General features: G+C 49.3%; 2 protein-coding genes and 1 long non-coding RNA gene across 4 annotated transcripts in view; 1 reads left to right on the top strand and 2 right to left on the bottom strand.

Annotated features, from left to right (window-relative positions):
- Window positions 1-2,443, bottom strand: part of LOC116095556 — a 3,535-nt gene extending 1,092 nt beyond the window's left edge. The window contains exons 1-2 of the long non-coding RNA XR_004120632.1: window positions 2,416-2,443; window positions 1,441-1,498 (exon numbers count right to left, since the gene is read on the bottom strand). This is a non-coding gene — a long non-coding RNA (uncharacterized LOC116095556). The remainder of the gene's footprint in view (window positions 1-1,440; window positions 1,499-2,415) is intronic.
- Window positions 2,444-4,554: 2,111 nt separating this feature from the next.
- On the top strand, window positions 4,555-14,471 carry Maneal (mannosidase endo-alpha like). 2 transcript variants are annotated; one of them, XM_031378602.1, is made up of 4 exons: window positions 4,555-5,142; window positions 6,336-6,445; window positions 7,687-7,763; window positions 9,730-14,471. In XM_031378602.1, the coding sequence occupies exons 1-4, from the start codon at window positions 4,608-4,610 to the stop codon at window positions 10,364-10,366; spliced, it is 1,359 nt and encodes a 452-aa protein (XP_031234462.1). In that variant the 5' UTR covers window positions 4,555-4,607; the 3' UTR covers window positions 10,367-14,471. The 2 variants fall into 2 exon arrangements, with proteins under 2 accessions (XP_031234462.1, XP_031234463.1); XM_031378603.1 differs by lacking the exons at window positions 4,555-5,142; window positions 7,687-7,763 and having other exon boundaries at window positions 6,375-6,445.
- On the bottom strand, window positions 11,778-16,307 carry Yrdc (yrdC N6-threonylcarbamoyltransferase domain containing). The gene is made up of 5 exons (XM_031378604.1): window positions 15,889-16,307; window positions 15,264-15,378; window positions 15,049-15,168; window positions 13,088-13,230; window positions 11,778-12,540 (listed from the first exon to the last, which is right to left on the bottom strand). Exons 1-5 carry the CDS (start codon window positions 16,278-16,280, stop codon window positions 12,468-12,470), a joined length of 843 nt encoding a protein of 280 aa, XP_031234464.1. The 5' UTR covers window positions 16,281-16,307; the 3' UTR covers window positions 11,778-12,467.
- Between the last annotated feature and the right edge of the window lie 8 nt (window positions 16,308-16,315).

The raw sequence follows: 16,315 nt of genomic DNA, 5'->3' as shown, positions 1-16,315 counted from the left end.
TTTTTTTTTTTGGTTTTTTTGAGACAGGGTTTCTCTGTGTCTCACTCTGTAGACCAGGCTGGTCTCGAACTCAGAAATCTGCCTGCCTCTGCCTCCCAAGGGCTGGGATTAAAGACGTGCGCCACCACCGCCCGGCTATTACTGCTTTTTTAAGGCTGTCATGTAGCCTAGGTTATCTTGAACTCCTCTTCCTCCTGCCTCTTAGGATCAGGGCTTGCAGGCTTGTGCTAACACCTTGGCTTCTGGCTCATTTTATTTTCTTTATGTTTTCCTTCGAAGTACCCATGAAATACATGGCTACAGGAAGTCCCTTCCCCTCCCAAGAGCCACCCCCACTCCGGAGAGGGAGGATGGCAGAATCCACATCTGAGTGCGTGCCAGGGAGGCCACAGCATTGCTTCTGTGTAAAAGATGTACTGCAATTTTAGAAAAAAATCTTCTGCCTTAATACTTTCTTCTTTTTGAATGCTCAGTCATGATGACCCTCCTTGTTTTTTGTCTCCTCAACCCCCCAGCCTGATGTGTCTCCCCAACCCCCCAGCCTGATGTGAAGGCTTTTGTCTCGCTGGGAGTGTGTTGAGGTATTGAGGCAGCCAGGGCTTGCTGTACACTGACTTGAGATCAGTTTACTAAAAGTACACACCTTGCAAATAAACAAGGTTTATTTTGGTGCCAATATGGTGGTACAAGCCTTTAATCCCAGCACTCGAAAGACCGAGGGAGCAGGTGGATCTCTGTGAGTTCGTGCCAATCTGATCTACATGGCAAGTTCCAGGTCAGCTAGGGCTACAGAGTGAGACCCTATCTCAAAAGCATGTATTTTATTTTATTTTTTTAAATAACTATTTTTGAAAGATTTATTATTATATGTAAGTATACTCTAGCCGTCTTCAGACATACCAGAAGAGGGCATCAGATCTCATTACAGATGGTTGTGAGCCACCATGTGGTTGCTGGGATTTGAACTCAGGACCTCTGGAAGAGCAGTCAGTGCTCTTAACCCCTGAGCCATCTCTCCAGCCCTGTATTTTATTTTTGATTATGTGTACAGATGTGTCTTTGTGTATGGTATTATACACGTGTGAGCACAGGCACCTTACATAGTCCAGAAGATGGCTTTGGATCTCCTAAACTGGTGATACCAGTGTCTTGGGAATTCAGAATCGAACTTTTTCTGCAAGAGCAATATGTGCTCTCAACACTAAGCCATCTCTTCCAGCCCCCTTTCCTCCTATCTTTATTATGTTTTTGAGACAAGTTCTTTGTGTTGGTATGTACCAGAGGATGACCTAGAACTTCTGATCCTCCAGCCCCCAGTTCCCGAGTCCTGGGATAATAGTGAGATTACATGCATGCACTACCCATGTCTGGATTTTTCAGTGTTGGGGTTCGAACTCAGGGCCCTTGTATCCTAGACAAACACACTAACCACAGGCTTACCTCTCCCACTCTAGGCTTCAACGGAGGAGCTCATGTTGGGTCAGCAGCTGAAGGAATCCTACGTAGAGAGGACGGAAGAGATGGGTCAGCACTTGTGAGTTGCAGAGGAAGGAGAATGGGGTTGGAGGAGGAGGAACCTCCCAACTGGGACAGGGTTTGTCGGCAAGCCTAGCTGAGAAGCCTCAGGGAAGTCTCAGAATGTGGCCCCAGTCAGACCAGCCCAAGGCTTTAGCAAAGTTACAGGACCTGTTAGTCCTGGTGTTCTGCAATTGAAAAAAAAATGTTTTAGATTTATTTATGTCTGTGAGTGTTTTGTCTGTCTGTGTGTAAGTACACTATGTTTGTGTGTTGTTGCTCATGGGGTTCAGGAGAGGGCATCAGATCCACTGGAAGTGGAATTTAGGGATGGGTGATTGTATTGTGAGGCATCATGGGATTGCTAGGAACGCAACCCAGGTACTGTGCAAGAGCAGGAAGTGAGCTTAACTGTTGAAACATCTCTCCTGGCCCTGTAGCTTCTTTCTAAAACCTTTGTTTGTAAGTTGTGTATGCTGTGTGTATGTGTGTGTTCTGTGCATGTGCCGCGGCATGCATGGGGAAGAAAGCCTTAGGAGTTGTCTCTCTTTCCACAGTAGGCTCCAGGGATTGAATTTAGGTCTTTAGGATTGGCAGTGAGAGCCTTTACTATTGCGTGAGCCCTGAGCTTTAATTTCTAACATTATGCAATTGATAGCTGCCACATAATATAGAAAAATAATCCAATCCCAGTCCGTGGCAAGCTGCCATGTGGGTGATGGGAAGAGTTGGGTCCTCTGGAAGAGCATGAAGTGCTCTTAACCACTGAGCCATCTCTCCAGCCCGGACAGTAATATTTTAGTGTTTAGTTTGTGTCTTAGTTAGGGTTTTGTTGCTGTGAAGACACACCATGACCAAGACAACTCTTTTAAGGACAATATTCAACTGGGGCTGGCTTACTGGTTCTGAAGTTCAGTCCATTATCGTCATGGCTGAAGCATGGCAGTGTCCTGGCAGGCATGATGCTGGAGGAGCTGAGAGTTCTTCATCTTGTTCTAAAGGCAAGCAGGAGAAGACTGGCTCCCAAATGGTTAGGAGGAGGGTCTCATTGCCCACCTACCCAGGGACACACTTCCTTCAACAAGGCCACACCCACTCCAACAAAGCCACGCCTCCTAATAGTGCCAATCCCTGGGCCAAGCATATTCAAACCACCACAGTTTGTTTTGGTGTTTTACACTAGCTCTCACCAAGCGTCTAAGGTTGGCCTCAAACTCAGACTTCTTGCCTCAGCTGCCTGTGTGCTGGGATCACAGCTATGGGCCACCCTATCCACCCAGTATTTTATCTGTAAGGGTCATAATCTCCACTTCCTTTGGTCCACTTTCTTGGTCTGCTGACTTCTGAAAAACTACATTTATTCACTTACTTGTGTGTGCCACACTCATTTGTGTATGTGGGTGTGCGTATCTGATGACAGGGATGTGGAGGTCAGAGAGGGACTTAAGGGACCGTGTTCTCTCCTTCCACCATTTGCATCCTAGAATTCAAGCTCAGATCATCAGGCTTGGCAGTGGGCACCACAGCCTACTGCACCACCTCAATTGCCCATTCTTGCTTGTTTTTACTTCCACTTAATATTTGAAAGCGAGGGGCCACTTTGATAGTTCCCATTTCACTGTGGCATGAGCAGCCTTTCAGGAAGTGTGAGCTGCCTCCCAGGATCTCAATTCGATTCCAGAACATACAGATATTGTCTAGAAGGCTTTTCTTCTCTTCTGTAGGAGTTCCCTGGATCTCTTTCTGCCTGGAAGGCGAACGTCTGATTACCAGCTTTCTCTGGGTTGGGTATTCTAGACACACAGACTTCTGGCTGATTATTTATGTATATTTCGTTATGTCAGCATAATAGGTAGGCCACCTCTGCCTCTGCTGGTGGCTTGCGCTCCTGGGTCAGAAGCCTGACTTATTCCTTCTCTCCAGTAAATCAACCCGCCCTGGTGGGGCTCTTACTTATTAACCCTTGCTTTACAAAGGCAAGAGGAGACACCACAGCCACTCAAGGTCCATTTGTTGAATCCTTTGGGGTTTCCTCACATTTCTGATTGGCCTTGACAACGGATTAGCTTCGACCTGAACAAGATACACCTGACATTAGTGAAAACGGATAGGAAGTCTGCTGAGAACTTCTGGATGTTTATGGCTGTGAGAAGCCAGGCATGGCGATGCATGCCTGTAATACCAGCAGTCTGGAGCCAGAGGCAAAGATACACTGGGTTCAAGACTAGCCTGGGCCATATGGAAAATTTCATGGCTGCCCTCAGCTACATACTGAGACTGCACTTCAGAAAACAATAAACGTCCCGTCCCGGGAGTTGTCACCTCAGCACTCGAAAGGCTGACGTAGAAGGACTGGTAATTCAAATTCAAGGTCGGCTTGGGCTGTAAATGGAGTTCAAGATCAGCCTGGGCAACTTAGTCTCAAAGTACAGAGTGAATGGCAACAAGGATTGAACTCACTCACTGTTGTTGAACTCTTGCCAACTATGGGTACAAGACCCCTTCAATATCAGTGCGGAAGGGAGGGGATGCTGCTTGACCCCTGGAAAGCAGAGTTGAGGAAGACTCGGGGGATCATGCATAGATGGCCAAGGCTAGGCAGTACTACTGCTTAGCACAGGAGAGCCAGGCCTGGCCCTGGAGTTAGGTTCCAGTGCAAGCTGGGGTCTTCCACTAGGTTACTGGCTCCAGGCAGAGCTCTCAGGGTGGCCCAGTGCCCTTCTTTTCAGCACTGGGGATTTGGGGCGAATTGGGGTGATGGTAACAGAGCTCCGTAAAAGGAGGATGAGAGATCCTTCTACCGGGAAGATCCGGCTCTGCACCCTACCCGGACCACAGGTACACTCCGCTCGGGACGCGCTGGGGCCGGGCGAGATTCCTGCTCCTCCGCCCGGTTCCCCCCTCCACTCGCGATCACTTGGTCGGCGCCACTGCATCCTATGTGTGCCGGGCCCGCCCGCACTGCGGGGACAGGCGCGGAGCCGCCTTGGGCGCGCGGCGCTCGCCGGCCGTGGTCTGGGGCGCGCGGGCGGGCGGGCAGAATGGCTAGACTCCAGAGCTGTTAGCGCGGCGGCGGGCACCGCGGGAAAGCCATGGCCCGGCGGCGGCGCCGTGCCTGCATCGCCCTCTTCCTGGTGTTGCTCTTCGCCTTCGGCACGCTCATGGGGCTGCGCACGCTCAAGGCCCCGGACGGGCTGCCGGCGCTGGGCCCAGGCCCGGAGCTAGCACCGTTCGAGCGGCGTCCCGAGGGGAACCCCGCGCCCGCCCGCGCTCCGGCTGCCCCCGCCGCGCCGCCCCCGCCCCTGCCGCGCACCGCCGCCCCGCGCGCCTCGCTGGGTCCGGTAGAGGCCGATCCCGCGCCCCGGCAGAGCCTGCGCGTCTACTCCGATTTGCATGCCTTTTATTACTCGTGGTACGGGAGTCCGCGGCGCGAGGGCCACTACATCCACTGGGACCATGTCATGGTGCCGCACTGGGACCCTAAGATCTCGGCCAGCTACCCGCGTGGCCGCCACAGCCCTCCAGATGACTTGGGCTCCAGCTTCTACCCAGAGCTGGGGCCTTACAGCTCGCGGGACCCCGACGTGCTACGAGAGCACATGACCCAGCTCAAAGAAGCTGCCATCGGTGAGTCCCTGCGTTCCCCTGGCCAGTCTGGACCCCAGCTTTGTCCTTCCTTCCTGAACCACAGTTCTTGATGCCCCGCCACAGGGTCCCTGGTGCCACTCTCGCGCCAGGCTGACCTCGTAGCCCTTCCCTCCCACTCTTATCCCGGGTCCACTACACACCACCGCCCCTTCCAATTTTCCACTGTACCTTCTAGGCCTTTCTGGCCCTCAACATCCCCAAGGACCCTTCCATAGGGTTGTTGGGGGTGTGTGTGCAGCAGAGCTATCCAGAACAGGGACAGTAAAAAAGTGCAGCTGTAAGTCTGTTGGTCTTCCAGGTTTCAGGAGAGTGAGGCCTGGGGATCCCAGCTCTTTTGGGACTCAAAGGAGAACCTGCGGAGGCGACTGCTTTCACAGCAAGTGCAGGGGAGTGCAACAGCTATATGGCCCATCTAGCAGGGCTGAGGGTGGGCATAACACAGGAGTTTTTCATCAAGTGCCCAGCCAGCAGAGGCTCTGGAGAACGTTCTGCATTACAGGCTGGGGTAGGGGAGGTTCATTTAGTTTCGATTTTGTCACCGAATTCTGCTAGTTTTTAAAGATATATCTTGTTATATTACAAGGTGAGGATTCAGGTTTAGTGGTGCATGCCAGAATCGTAGCACTTGGGATGGTGAGGCAGGATTCCCAGTTTGAAGCTAGCCAACTATGTAGCCAGGCTACACAGTGGGACAATATCTCCAAAATAATAAATGAGTAAACGAATAAACAAATAATGAGGGGTATGGGACATATTCAAAGATAATTAGGATGGGGGCTATTCTGTCCAGGCTTGTTCTCTAGACGGGCAGTCAGTCAAGGCAAGAGCTCTCACCCATAGGAGACATGAGTATAGGACTTCTCTTCGGCTAGGATCTCACAGGTAGTGCTGTGGCTTCCAAATCAGTGTGGTATGGCCACTATTTCCTCATCAGTGTGCTACTTGAAGTTGCACTCCCTAAGCCCGGCTCCTTTGGCTGCAGCACTTCAGCACTGCTGGAGCGGACAGCTCCAAGGCCAGCTGCGCTCTGGGCCTCAGATCTGTCCCTAGGAACCTGGCAGGCTCCTGGCTCGAGGTTTTCAGGAATCATGCAGTTGGAGATCATTTCTGATAAGAAAATCTCTGCAGAGAGGGGAGGTGTGTGCCACTGAAAGGGTTTCTGCATTGTTTAGGAGTTTTAGTTCTCTCCTGGTATCCTCCTGGCATGGCTGATGATAACGGGGAGCCCACAGATGACCTGGTACCTGCCATTCTGGACACTGCCCATCAGTACAACATCCAGGTGGGTTCTCTCATTCTGGAAAATGCCCTTTCTTCTCCTTCCTCCCCTTCCCCTACTCCTCTTCTGGAATTTCTCACAGTTTGTATCTTCCTGGTTGTCCTGGAACTAAGAGATTCACCTGCCTCTGCCTTCCAAGTGCTGGAATTAAAGGCGTGTGCCACCACTGCAAGGCTGAGAACACCCCTTCTCTGCCATAAGGTTAGTGTGGGGTGGCTAGGGATAATAGACACATAGCAAGTGTCCCATACTGGAAGAGGGTCTAGCAGGCTGTGCCCACGTCAACTGTTACCATCTTTAATTTTGAGAAAACAAAAGAGGGGACAAATGGAAGACTATATAAGTATTACTTTCTAGTATTTACCTTTATATTTAAATTTTTGTGTATGTTTATCTCTCTGTATGCGCAGGTGCCTGCAGAGGCCAGAGCCATTAGATCCCCATGGAACTAGTTGTGAGTCACTTGATGGGTGTGCTGGGAACTCAGGTCCCTTGGAAGAGCAGCCAGTGCATTTAACCACTGAGCCATCTCTCCAGACCCTTCACTTTTATTAAGCAATATAGCCTAGGCTGGAAACTCTGATCTTGGATCCTGGGCATGGATCTGCAGACAGAATTCTAGACTCTACTTCATAGAGCAGAGGACAGTACTGGGCCTCTATAAGCAGGTTCACCTTTGAGTGGAAGGATATGCATATGGTCGTTTTCCTCAAACACATCCATAGAGGAAATCAGTCCTACTTATGTGGTGAAGGAAGAAAAATAACCGAGAAGCCCCCTCCCCTTGAGGTCACCCCTGGCAGGGTTTTTTTTGTTGTTGTTTTTTTTTTTTTTCCTGTAGACCAGGCTGATCTCGAACTCAGAAATCTGCCTGCCTCTGCCTCCCCTGGGATTAAAGGTGTGTGCCATCACCGCCCAGCCACCCCTGGCAGGTTTACTAGATTGTGGCACACTTTCCATTGGCAGAGAGTAGACACACGTCTCACTGTGGTCATGATTGGAGCTGACAGAGATGGAAACCTGAGAGCTATCCTGCAGCAACCCAGAATGATTCCTGGATACCCTGTCATGTGATGCCTTCACTCTTTGTTTTTGATCTGAAGGGCAGTGACAACCTTTACTGAGCCCATTCTTGCCCGGCATTCCGGAACTCAACCCCTCCTACAAGTCAGGGCTGGTGGCATTAAACTGTATGTGTTGTGTTCCAGAATATTCATGACCTGTAACTCCTCTATTTGTGGCAGGTGGCCTTCCATATCCAACCTTACAAGGGCCGGGATGACATCACTGTCCATGACAACATCAAGTACATCATTGACACGTAAGATGGGGATCTAGAAGGAAGTAGGGACAGAAGGGATAGAGGGCCAGGCGAGACACTACAAGGCTAGAATACATGTGTCCCAAGCAGTTGTTTCCCAGTGAGGGTGCTGGGCTGAGTCAGGTAGCTGAGTAATAACTGAGTCTTTGGTATCAAAGTGTTCATACATGTTTGTATATATTCACTAAAATACTGTCCAGTGCCCACACATATAGATAGCTATTGTTGTTAGCAAAGTTTCTGACTTGGTACTTTAATAATCTAGTGGTTGGGGGTGCAGCAGAGCTCCCCCAACCAAGAAATGAGAAACCACAGTAATCTATAGTATGAAAAAATAAATAAAAACAATACAAAGCAAAGTGAAGTTTTGTGTTAAGAATGTGCACAGAAAGGGTTTTTTCTCCTTTTATGGTTCTGGAGATCAAACCCAGGGAGGGTCCTTTGTATGCTAAGCATGAGTGTGAGCTGGTACCTTCTGTCCCAGCCTTCAAGGAATTAGTTTAGAATGGTGATGTGTGCTTCTCGGACAGGATAGGTCTTATGTCCTCACATCTAAGAAGCTGACTCTTGCTTTTTGTGTGAGCATACAGTTCATTGGCCATCTGTCAGCTGTGAGAGAGACCTCACCAAGGACCAACCTTGTTAGATACTTTGATCTTGGACTTCCCAGCTCCTAGAGCTGATATAAATGTGGTTGTTAAGCAAAAGGGAATGGATGGGCCTAATTTAGGCTGTCCTGGAGCTCCTTATGTCACTGAGCATGACCCTCAACTCCTGCTGTTGTTCTTAAGTGCTAGACTACAGGCATGTGTCGTCAGGCCAGAGGCCCTGGATTCAGTAGACTCAATCCACGACTTTTTTTTTTTTTTTTAAAGATTTATTTATTTATTTTATGTATATAAGTACACAGTAGCTGTCTTCAGACATACCAGAAGAGGGCATCAGATCCCATTACAGATGGTTGTGAGCCACCATGTGGTTGCTGGGATTTGAACTCAGGATCTCTGGAAGAGCAGTCGGTGTTCTTAACCACTGAGCCATCTCTCTAGCCCAATCCATGACGTTTTTAAAGAGGTTTTATTTTTTTATGATATGCATATGTGTGTCCATGTGTGCCCAAAGGCCAGAGGAGGAAGCTGGAGTTACAGGCACATTATGAGTTGCCTAATGTAGTGCTGGGAACAGAACTCAGGGTTCTGGAGGCATGGCAATCACTTTTAATTTTGAGCCATTTCTCCAGCATAATGGTTCTTTTAAAAAAGCACATTTGCCCTCCCCACTTCTCCTAGATCTATCCCTCATTCCTGCTCTCGTTTTTTAAAATGTCTGAGCTGGTCAGATATGATGGCACAGCCTTTAATCCCTGCAATTAGGAGGTAGAGGCAGGTGATTTTCTTAGTTCAGGGTTAGCTTGATCTATTTAATGGGCTCCAGGGCACATGAGACCCTGTATCAAATAAAATATTAATGATGATGATTATGATAGATCTTCAAAGATCTGGAGAAAGGAGAAAATTCCAGGCCGGGAGAACTGGCAGATGGTATGTGCTAAGATGGGACAAACTCACATGAAGTTTAACAGAAAGGCCAGTTAGCAAGTGGAATCTCATATATAGTAACAGGACTGAAAATAGGTCAGGTCAGACCAGAAACGGGAGTCCTTACAGGTCATGGTTAGGAGTGGTCAGATTGTATCCTATAGAAAGGCAGGAACGAAAGCTAGACACCAATTAGGAGATTGTTGCTGAAATTCAAATGAAGATGGTGGTGGACAGGCTGAGGAGAAGATGGGCTTAGGGAAGAGGGTCAGGGGGTGGCTGAGGAGGGAGGCAGGCTAACACTTGAAGGCATAGATAGGCTCAGTATGTGACCTGCTGGATCCCAGAGTACTGTGAGCACAGAAAAAGATCTCCCCTGTGGCTACTCTTACCGCAACCAACTTAAGCCTCTCCCTCCTGCTCCTCAGGTATGGCTCCCATGGTGCATTTTACCGTTATAAGAATAGCATGGGCAAGAGCCTCCCACTCTTTTATATCTACGACTCCTATCTGACATCCCCTGAGGCCTGGGCCCACCTCCTGACGCAAAATGGGCCTCACTCTATCCGAAACACTCCTTATGACGGGGTCTTCATAGCTCTGCTCGTGGAGGAGAGTCACACCCATGACATCCTTGCGGCAGGATTCGACGGAATGTACACCTACTTTGCCTCCAATGGCTTCTCCTTTGGCTCCTCCCATCAGAACTGGAAAGCTGTGAAGAACTTCTGTGATACCAACAACCTGATGTTCATCCCCAGCGTGGGGCCTGGGTACATCGATACCAGCATCCGGCCCTGGAACAACCACAATACTCGGAACAGGGTCAACGGCAAGTACTATGAGACAGCCCTGCAGGCAGCCCTGACTGTGAGGCCAGAGATAGTATCCATCACCTCCTTCAATGAGTGGCACGAGGGCACGCAAATCGAGAAAGCTGTCCCCAAGACGACGCCGACTCGCCTCTATCTGGACTACCTGCCTCACCAGCCCAGCCTGTATTTAGAGCTGACCCGCCGTTGGGCAGAGCACTTCATCAAGGAAAAGGAGCAATGGCTGATGTGAGGGAATAGCACCCAAACAAACCTCAACAGATCACCAAGCTGGTTAAGCTGAGGATATAGGCGCTCACTAGTCCCAAGCAGCAACTGGGAGCTTGTGGGTGGACCAGCTAGCTCATGTAGAACAGAGGCTGGCACTTGGACTGGCAGTGCTGGGAAGCAAGGCATGATGAAGTAGAAGTGGCTGCAATGGCTTAAGGAAGCTCTGTGGCCCTCAGCTTTCAGCTGGGGCAGGTAGTTGTATAGTGGAGTTGCACAAGCCACTGTGCTTAGAAGGGTCTCAGGGTTCTAAGCTAGCATGCACCTTACTTCCTTTGGACAGCCACCTTCCCATATCTTGCTGAACACAGGGAATCACATTTGACACTTCTAGGAGGCCTTTAAGGTCCTTCCAGTCGACTCCTGTGCTCCATTATCAGAACATTGAGCACCTATATTCATTACTAAGCACCTACTATCTGTCAGGTGCTGGGGAATTTGAGCAAGGTTTCCTTCCCAAAGCTTACAGGATCCTGCTTTTGGTATAACTGTAGCTAGCACCTTGGCTGTTTTTGCTCTTTGCAGCTACACTCAGGCCTGGGAGTTCAGTTATTTTTCCCTCCGAGATCATACCTCTGTGCTCCGGAGCCTTTCCCAGATGAACATTTATTTAGCTGCAGAGGGGACTAGGTCACTCTTTTCAGCTGTCTAGGCTGGGGAGGCCACTCACTAGGGCCACTTTCAGTGCTACTGTGATTTGTATTAAATATGAAATGGTGTGTGCCAGTACACATTCCTCTTGCAGCCCTCATAAATGCTGACCACTAGGTCAGTCTGGGACAAATAAGTGTATGGCTAGGCTGGCTAGCTTTAGCACAGTGGAGATGGATCTGCTTAAAAGACTAGTTTACATAAGATTACTAAGAAGTTAACAAGCCAGTGCTTACTTACAAATAAACTAATGCTACTTGCAAGGATCCTTGTTAAAGAAAAACCTGATGAATATTTTCAGCAAGATTCTTGAAAAGAAAATGTTCACTGGAACCTAGTTCACTGGAACCCGCTGGACTGGTTTACAGGCTAAAGCTGAGCCATTAACTCTGGGAAATGGGAACAGATGGAGGGTGAGGTGGAATACTGGCATTAAGGATAACCAGCCCAGTAACTGACACTAAGCCCCACCTGACAGATCAGCTGGGCTGAGCACCCAGCTCGTAGCTTCGTTGAAGGGCTGGATTCAAGCCGTGGTAACTTTATTCCACGCACATATACTGTGGATGTGGCAAGGCAGCAGGAAGGAGCAGGCATCCTCAGTGAAACTTAACTCAGATTTTCTGAGGCTAATCTACATCAACAGCCATAATGCACACATATATATTGACCGAGAAATCCTACCCTAAGGAAATAGTTCAAAAGAAAAATAAACCATTTACAACTGTTTGTAGAAGCAATATTTAATAACAAAAAAATACAGCTCAAATACCCGAAAAATAATTATGTTAAATACTTGGTAGGCATATGAACAAAGACAAAAGGCTTCTGCATAAACAATGAAGCTAAATAAATTACACAAAGAACTATACCAATAAATAAGAAAGTCACTGGCTGAAAACAGTCAACATTTTATTTTTCAATATTTCACTTGGGACTCCTAGAATCACTTCCCCCAAATGACCACTCCCCTGTACCCAGAAAGCTATGGCCTGGGCTCCTAGACTTTGCTGCACTGGTCCTACCACTTCTAGACTGCATTAGTGCTTCCCACTGGTTTGACACCAAATGTCACTGTTTCCTGGAAAGCAGCTATTAATGCATTCTAATTCTGTACTCAAGTTACTTAACTTAAAGGGGGTGGCGGTGAGAGGGGGCACTTAAAATAATAAGCCCACTCTAAGAATGTTCTTCCCTCCCTTCAATTCTTGGTTGACAAATCAATCTACAGATATATCCTTCCCCTGGGTGCAAGGCTCACCCTGCAGCTTCTGGCTGGCCTACAAGACTCAGCGCCAAGGATGCTGCCTAAAAAGGTAGGCTATAGACGTAGCTCCAGGACCTCAGCCAATGAGGCTTTGTCAACCAGTAGCAGACACATAGTATCCAGCATGGTCCTTGGGTCCTCCCAAATTTCATGAACAGGACCCCCGTGAAGGGAGCAGCCCATATTTCTGCTGGAGGATGGCTGTGGTGTTTTCCAGGGCACTGAGGAAGATAGAAGGTAGTTAGAGTTTGACTTCTCAGGGGACCGAGCCCACCAAAGCCTGAGTAGCCTAATTGTGATTACTGCCTCTGCCTCTCAAGTGCTGGGATTAACGGCATGCTACCACAGTGGCTCTTTCTTTTCTTTTCTTCTTCTTCTTCTTTTTTTTTTTTACTGTCTCATTGTTAAATATACTTGATGAATCCTAAAAAGCCAGCAAACCATACAAGCAAATTTAGTCCCAGCCCACTTACCACCTCTCTGTGGTGGCCCTTAGTAGCCCCAACCAATGCAAAATGGTAATGAAGATATGTCTTTGTTGTTATTTTTTGCTTTAAAGACAGGGTTTCTATGGGTAGCCCTGGCTGTACTGGAGCTGCTTTGTAGACCAGGGTAGCCTTGAACTCATGAGAGATCTGCCTGCCTCTGTACCTTAAGTGCTGAGATTAAAGGCGTGCATTAATACCGCCTGGAGAAAATCTGTACTTTAAAGCTTCTCTTTTCTCCAACCTCCCTCACATATCCCAATGGCACAGGAAAGATACTTACCAGCCTGGGCGAATAATGCCAAATTTTCCAGGTACAGATAAGTCAACCACAGTAGAGCCGAGGCGACACTCAGGGCTCTGACTATCCCCAATTGGTCCCCCATCAATGACAAGGGACAAATGAGGCCAGAGGTCTTGGAACTCCTGAAAAGAAGGTAAGGGCACATCTGTATTTTCATCCTGAGCACACAGCTCACATGTACACTGAAGCATCTTCCTTTAAGCAGCAGAGAAGCCTCTTGGTACGGCCAGCTAAGTCAATCAGCACTCAGGATCCCACCCTTAGGTATGTACCCCATAAAGAAAACTTAAAAGGAGCTCCAAGTACTACAGGGATGAGGGAGGCTTAGGTCCAAAAAGTGGCATTTGGGTATGAGCCCAGTCCTTTCGTATCTGTGTGATGCACATAAATTACTTCATTCAGGTCCTAAAGCAAAGCTCTAGCAGCCCGGTCCTAGACCTCAGTGGAAGTTATGATCAGAGCACAGAGAAGAAAATAGGGTGGACTGTGCAACACACGCCACCAGCACTCAGCCCCTGGGCTGTAGGGTGCACTACAGCAGAGCTAGATTCCTTCTGCTCCCAGGAGAGTCTTCAATGCAGTTAGGCCAGGGTCTTGGCGACAGGGGAATTATAAATACCAGCTACAAATCAAACAAAGACCATGCTGGTACAGGGTTGTTGTCAAGGTAAGAACTAATTCCTCCCCTGGGAAGATTCTCATATGGGTGTCCACAACCCACAGCTGCCAAGAGCAAATAAAGCCGACACTGCATTTCCAAGGCCCCCAGGACTGGTACAGAAAACTCATCACTTTACTGCACCTAATGTAAGTGTTGGAAGAGCAGAGCAAAGTTTCTTTGCCTGTTCATTTGTCCTAAACCACACAGCCAACACAGGATTACAATGATATTGTCTCAGGCCTATCTGGCAAGCAAAAATAAAATAAGGCCGGGAATCAAAAATTAGGTGAGGCCAGGTGTGCTGGTACAGACCCAAAAATGTGGAGGCCTCAGGATCCTGATTTTAAGTTCCAGGCCAGCCTGGGATACAAGGTGGACCCTGTCTCAAACAGAAGCATGCCCCCTCCAAAAAGGAAGAGGTCAAAGAGAACTGGCAAGAAGTTTGGACTGTCATTTAGTGGCCATGTGATAGAACAGTGAACTAACGTTTCAAAGCCCCCAATTCTTCTCAGCACTGTTGTCAATTCTCTGACAACTACTTCCCTCACAAAGCTGTCTGTATTTCCTATAATCTGTTCTTTTTCTTTGAGACAGAGTCTCTCTATGATGTGTAGGAACTCATTCTGTAAACTAGGAGGGCCTGGAGCTGAGCAATCAGACTGCTTCTGTCTCCTGACTGCTGGGATTAAAGATGTTCACCACCACCCCAGCATCTTTTGTATTATTATAGATACAAATACAAATACACACACACACACCTGTTCTCCCTTGGCCTATCAAGATAAAACAATTCCAATACTTTCTAAAAAATAAATAAAGCAAGCTTCTGGGGGCTGGAGAGATGGCTCAGCAGTTAAGAGCACTGACTGCTTTTGTAGAGGACCAAGGTTCAATTGCCAGTACCTACACACAGCAGCTCATAACCGTCTACAGCTCCATGTTCGGGAGATCTGACACCATCACCCAGACATACACGCAAGCAAAACACCAATGTACATAAAATAAAAATAAATCATTAAAAAAAGGTAAGTGTCCCTAAATAACTCAGGCTGCCTTTAAGCTTTTCTTACCTTAACCCCTTTGCCCTGGCATTACAGGCACACCACCTGCCCCCTTCTAAGATTCTTTCATTTGGATGCCCTCCTCTAACCAACACCAAAAGGGTAACCTTCTCACCTAAGCACCAAAGGCCCAAATTTCTGCCAGGTGATCCCATTACAGTGTCAGCCTTGTTGGTTTTGAGGAAACAGCAGTTAAACCTGCTGGGGCCAATTCTCACCTCAACACTCAGAGAACTGGCCTGGGAGCTGAGGTTGGCACTAGTGAGTGCAAGTGGTCCCCCAAACATCTGAGCCAAGTCGAGCATGAAGGCATGGTCAGGAATCCGGATGCCAACAAGCTGTGAAGCAAGAGGAAAAGAGAGAATGTGAGGAAGGCATCAAGGGCTTGTAGGGGTCTGATTTAGGCTGCAAAAAAAGCTAAAATCTGACTCACAGGAGTAAAGGGGTTCAGGTCTTTGTTGAGCTCCTCTGAGCGTTCCATCACCAGGGTCACAGGTCCTGGGAACAGGTCTTCCAGGAGCTCCCTAGGAACTCTCACCTGACAGTACCTGCAGGGCAAAGAAGCACAGATCCACTCCAAATCACCCCGATGGGCTTTTCCTGGACTTAAGGTGGATGCTGGAGAGGGGTCCTTTGCGTGTATAATAAACGAGATCTACCTGACTCTCTACTTCCTCTTCCTCGGAGCTCTGGCAGAAGACAGACTCCACAGAGTACCCCGGGCTTTTAGTCTATACGCCTGTCTTGGGGACAAAACCACAGCGCCGTGACACGTGAATACAATCTCAAACTGTCGTATCATCTGACATTACTTCCGAACGGGCCTCCCCTCCGCACATCACAAGAGCACCAAGGGAAGAGTGCCACGCTCGCCTAACTCAGCGTTTCGACCCACTGTCGACAAGCGTTAAGCGCTCCCAACAAATTTCCAGTTCCGGATTCCTCCCTGAGCTAGGACAAAGCCCCTCCCGCGCTCGGCGCCTCAGTCTCCCGAGGCTGTCACCGGAAACCCCTCCCGCGGTGCCGCCCCCAGCGGGGCCGGGTCGGGACAGCCTCACCTGTAGACGTCGGCCACGCGGCCCAGGCACACGGCCAGCGGCTTGGCCTCACTGCGGCCTTTGAGGCGATACACGCAGCTCAGGGCCGCCGAGCAGCTCGCCGAACAGGCCAGACCATACAGCGTGTCAGTTGGGACCGCCACCACGGCGCCGGCGCGCAGCTCGGCCACGGCGGCCCGCAGCGCCTCCGTCCAACCGGAGCGCTCGGGGCTTGCGGCCTCCACGACCTCGCTCTCCGGAAGCCGCAGCAGCCGGGCCCCTGGCAGCGCCGGAGCGGGCGCGGGAGGGCGTAGAAGGCGGCAGCCGCGGCCAGAGCCCGCCGGACCGTCGCTCAGCCCCATGCCGGCCGCCACCGCGGCCCTCAGCCCCGCACACGGACGCGCAGTAGACATCCGTCCAGACCCGCTTCCGGGAGGAAGTGACGCAC

This window comes from Mastomys coucha, unplaced genomic scaffold (assembly GCF_008632895.1).
Source record: "Mastomys coucha isolate ucsf_1 unplaced genomic scaffold, UCSF_Mcou_1 pScaffold18, whole genome shotgun sequence".
NCBI classification, from domain to species: domain Eukaryota; kingdom Metazoa; phylum Chordata; class Mammalia; order Rodentia; family Muridae; genus Mastomys; species Mastomys coucha.
The sequence above is the reverse complement of the archived record's forward strand: the minus strand, read 5'-3'. Positions and strand labels throughout refer to the sequence as shown.

Excerpts from the sequence above, each read along its gene's own strand:
- Maneal (XM_031378602.1), top strand. The coding sequence starts at position 4,608 with ATGGCCCGGCGGCGGCGCCGTGCCTGCATCGCCCTCTTCCTGGTGTTG. Across the intron at positions 6,446-7,686 it reads CCCATCAGTACAACATCCAG|GTGGCCTTCCATATCCAACC; the intron begins GTGGGTTCTCTC and ends TATTTGTGGCAG. Across the intron at positions 7,764-9,729 it reads ATCAAGTACATCATTGACAC|GTATGGCTCCCATGGTGCAT; the intron begins GTAAGATGGGGA and ends CCTGCTCCTCAG.
- Yrdc (XM_031378604.1), bottom strand. The coding sequence starts at position 16,280 with ATGTCTACTGCGCGTCCGTGTGCGGGGCTGAGGGCCGCGGTGGCGGCC. Across the intron at positions 13,231-15,048 it reads CCAGTTCTCTGAGTGTTGAG|GAGTTCCAAGACCTCTGGCC; the intron begins GTGAGAATTGGC and ends CCTTCTTTTCAG. Across the intron at positions 12,541-13,087 it reads GGCATTATTCGCCCAGGCTG|TGCCCTGGAAAACACCACAG; the intron begins GTAAGTATCTTT and ends TATCTTCCTCAG.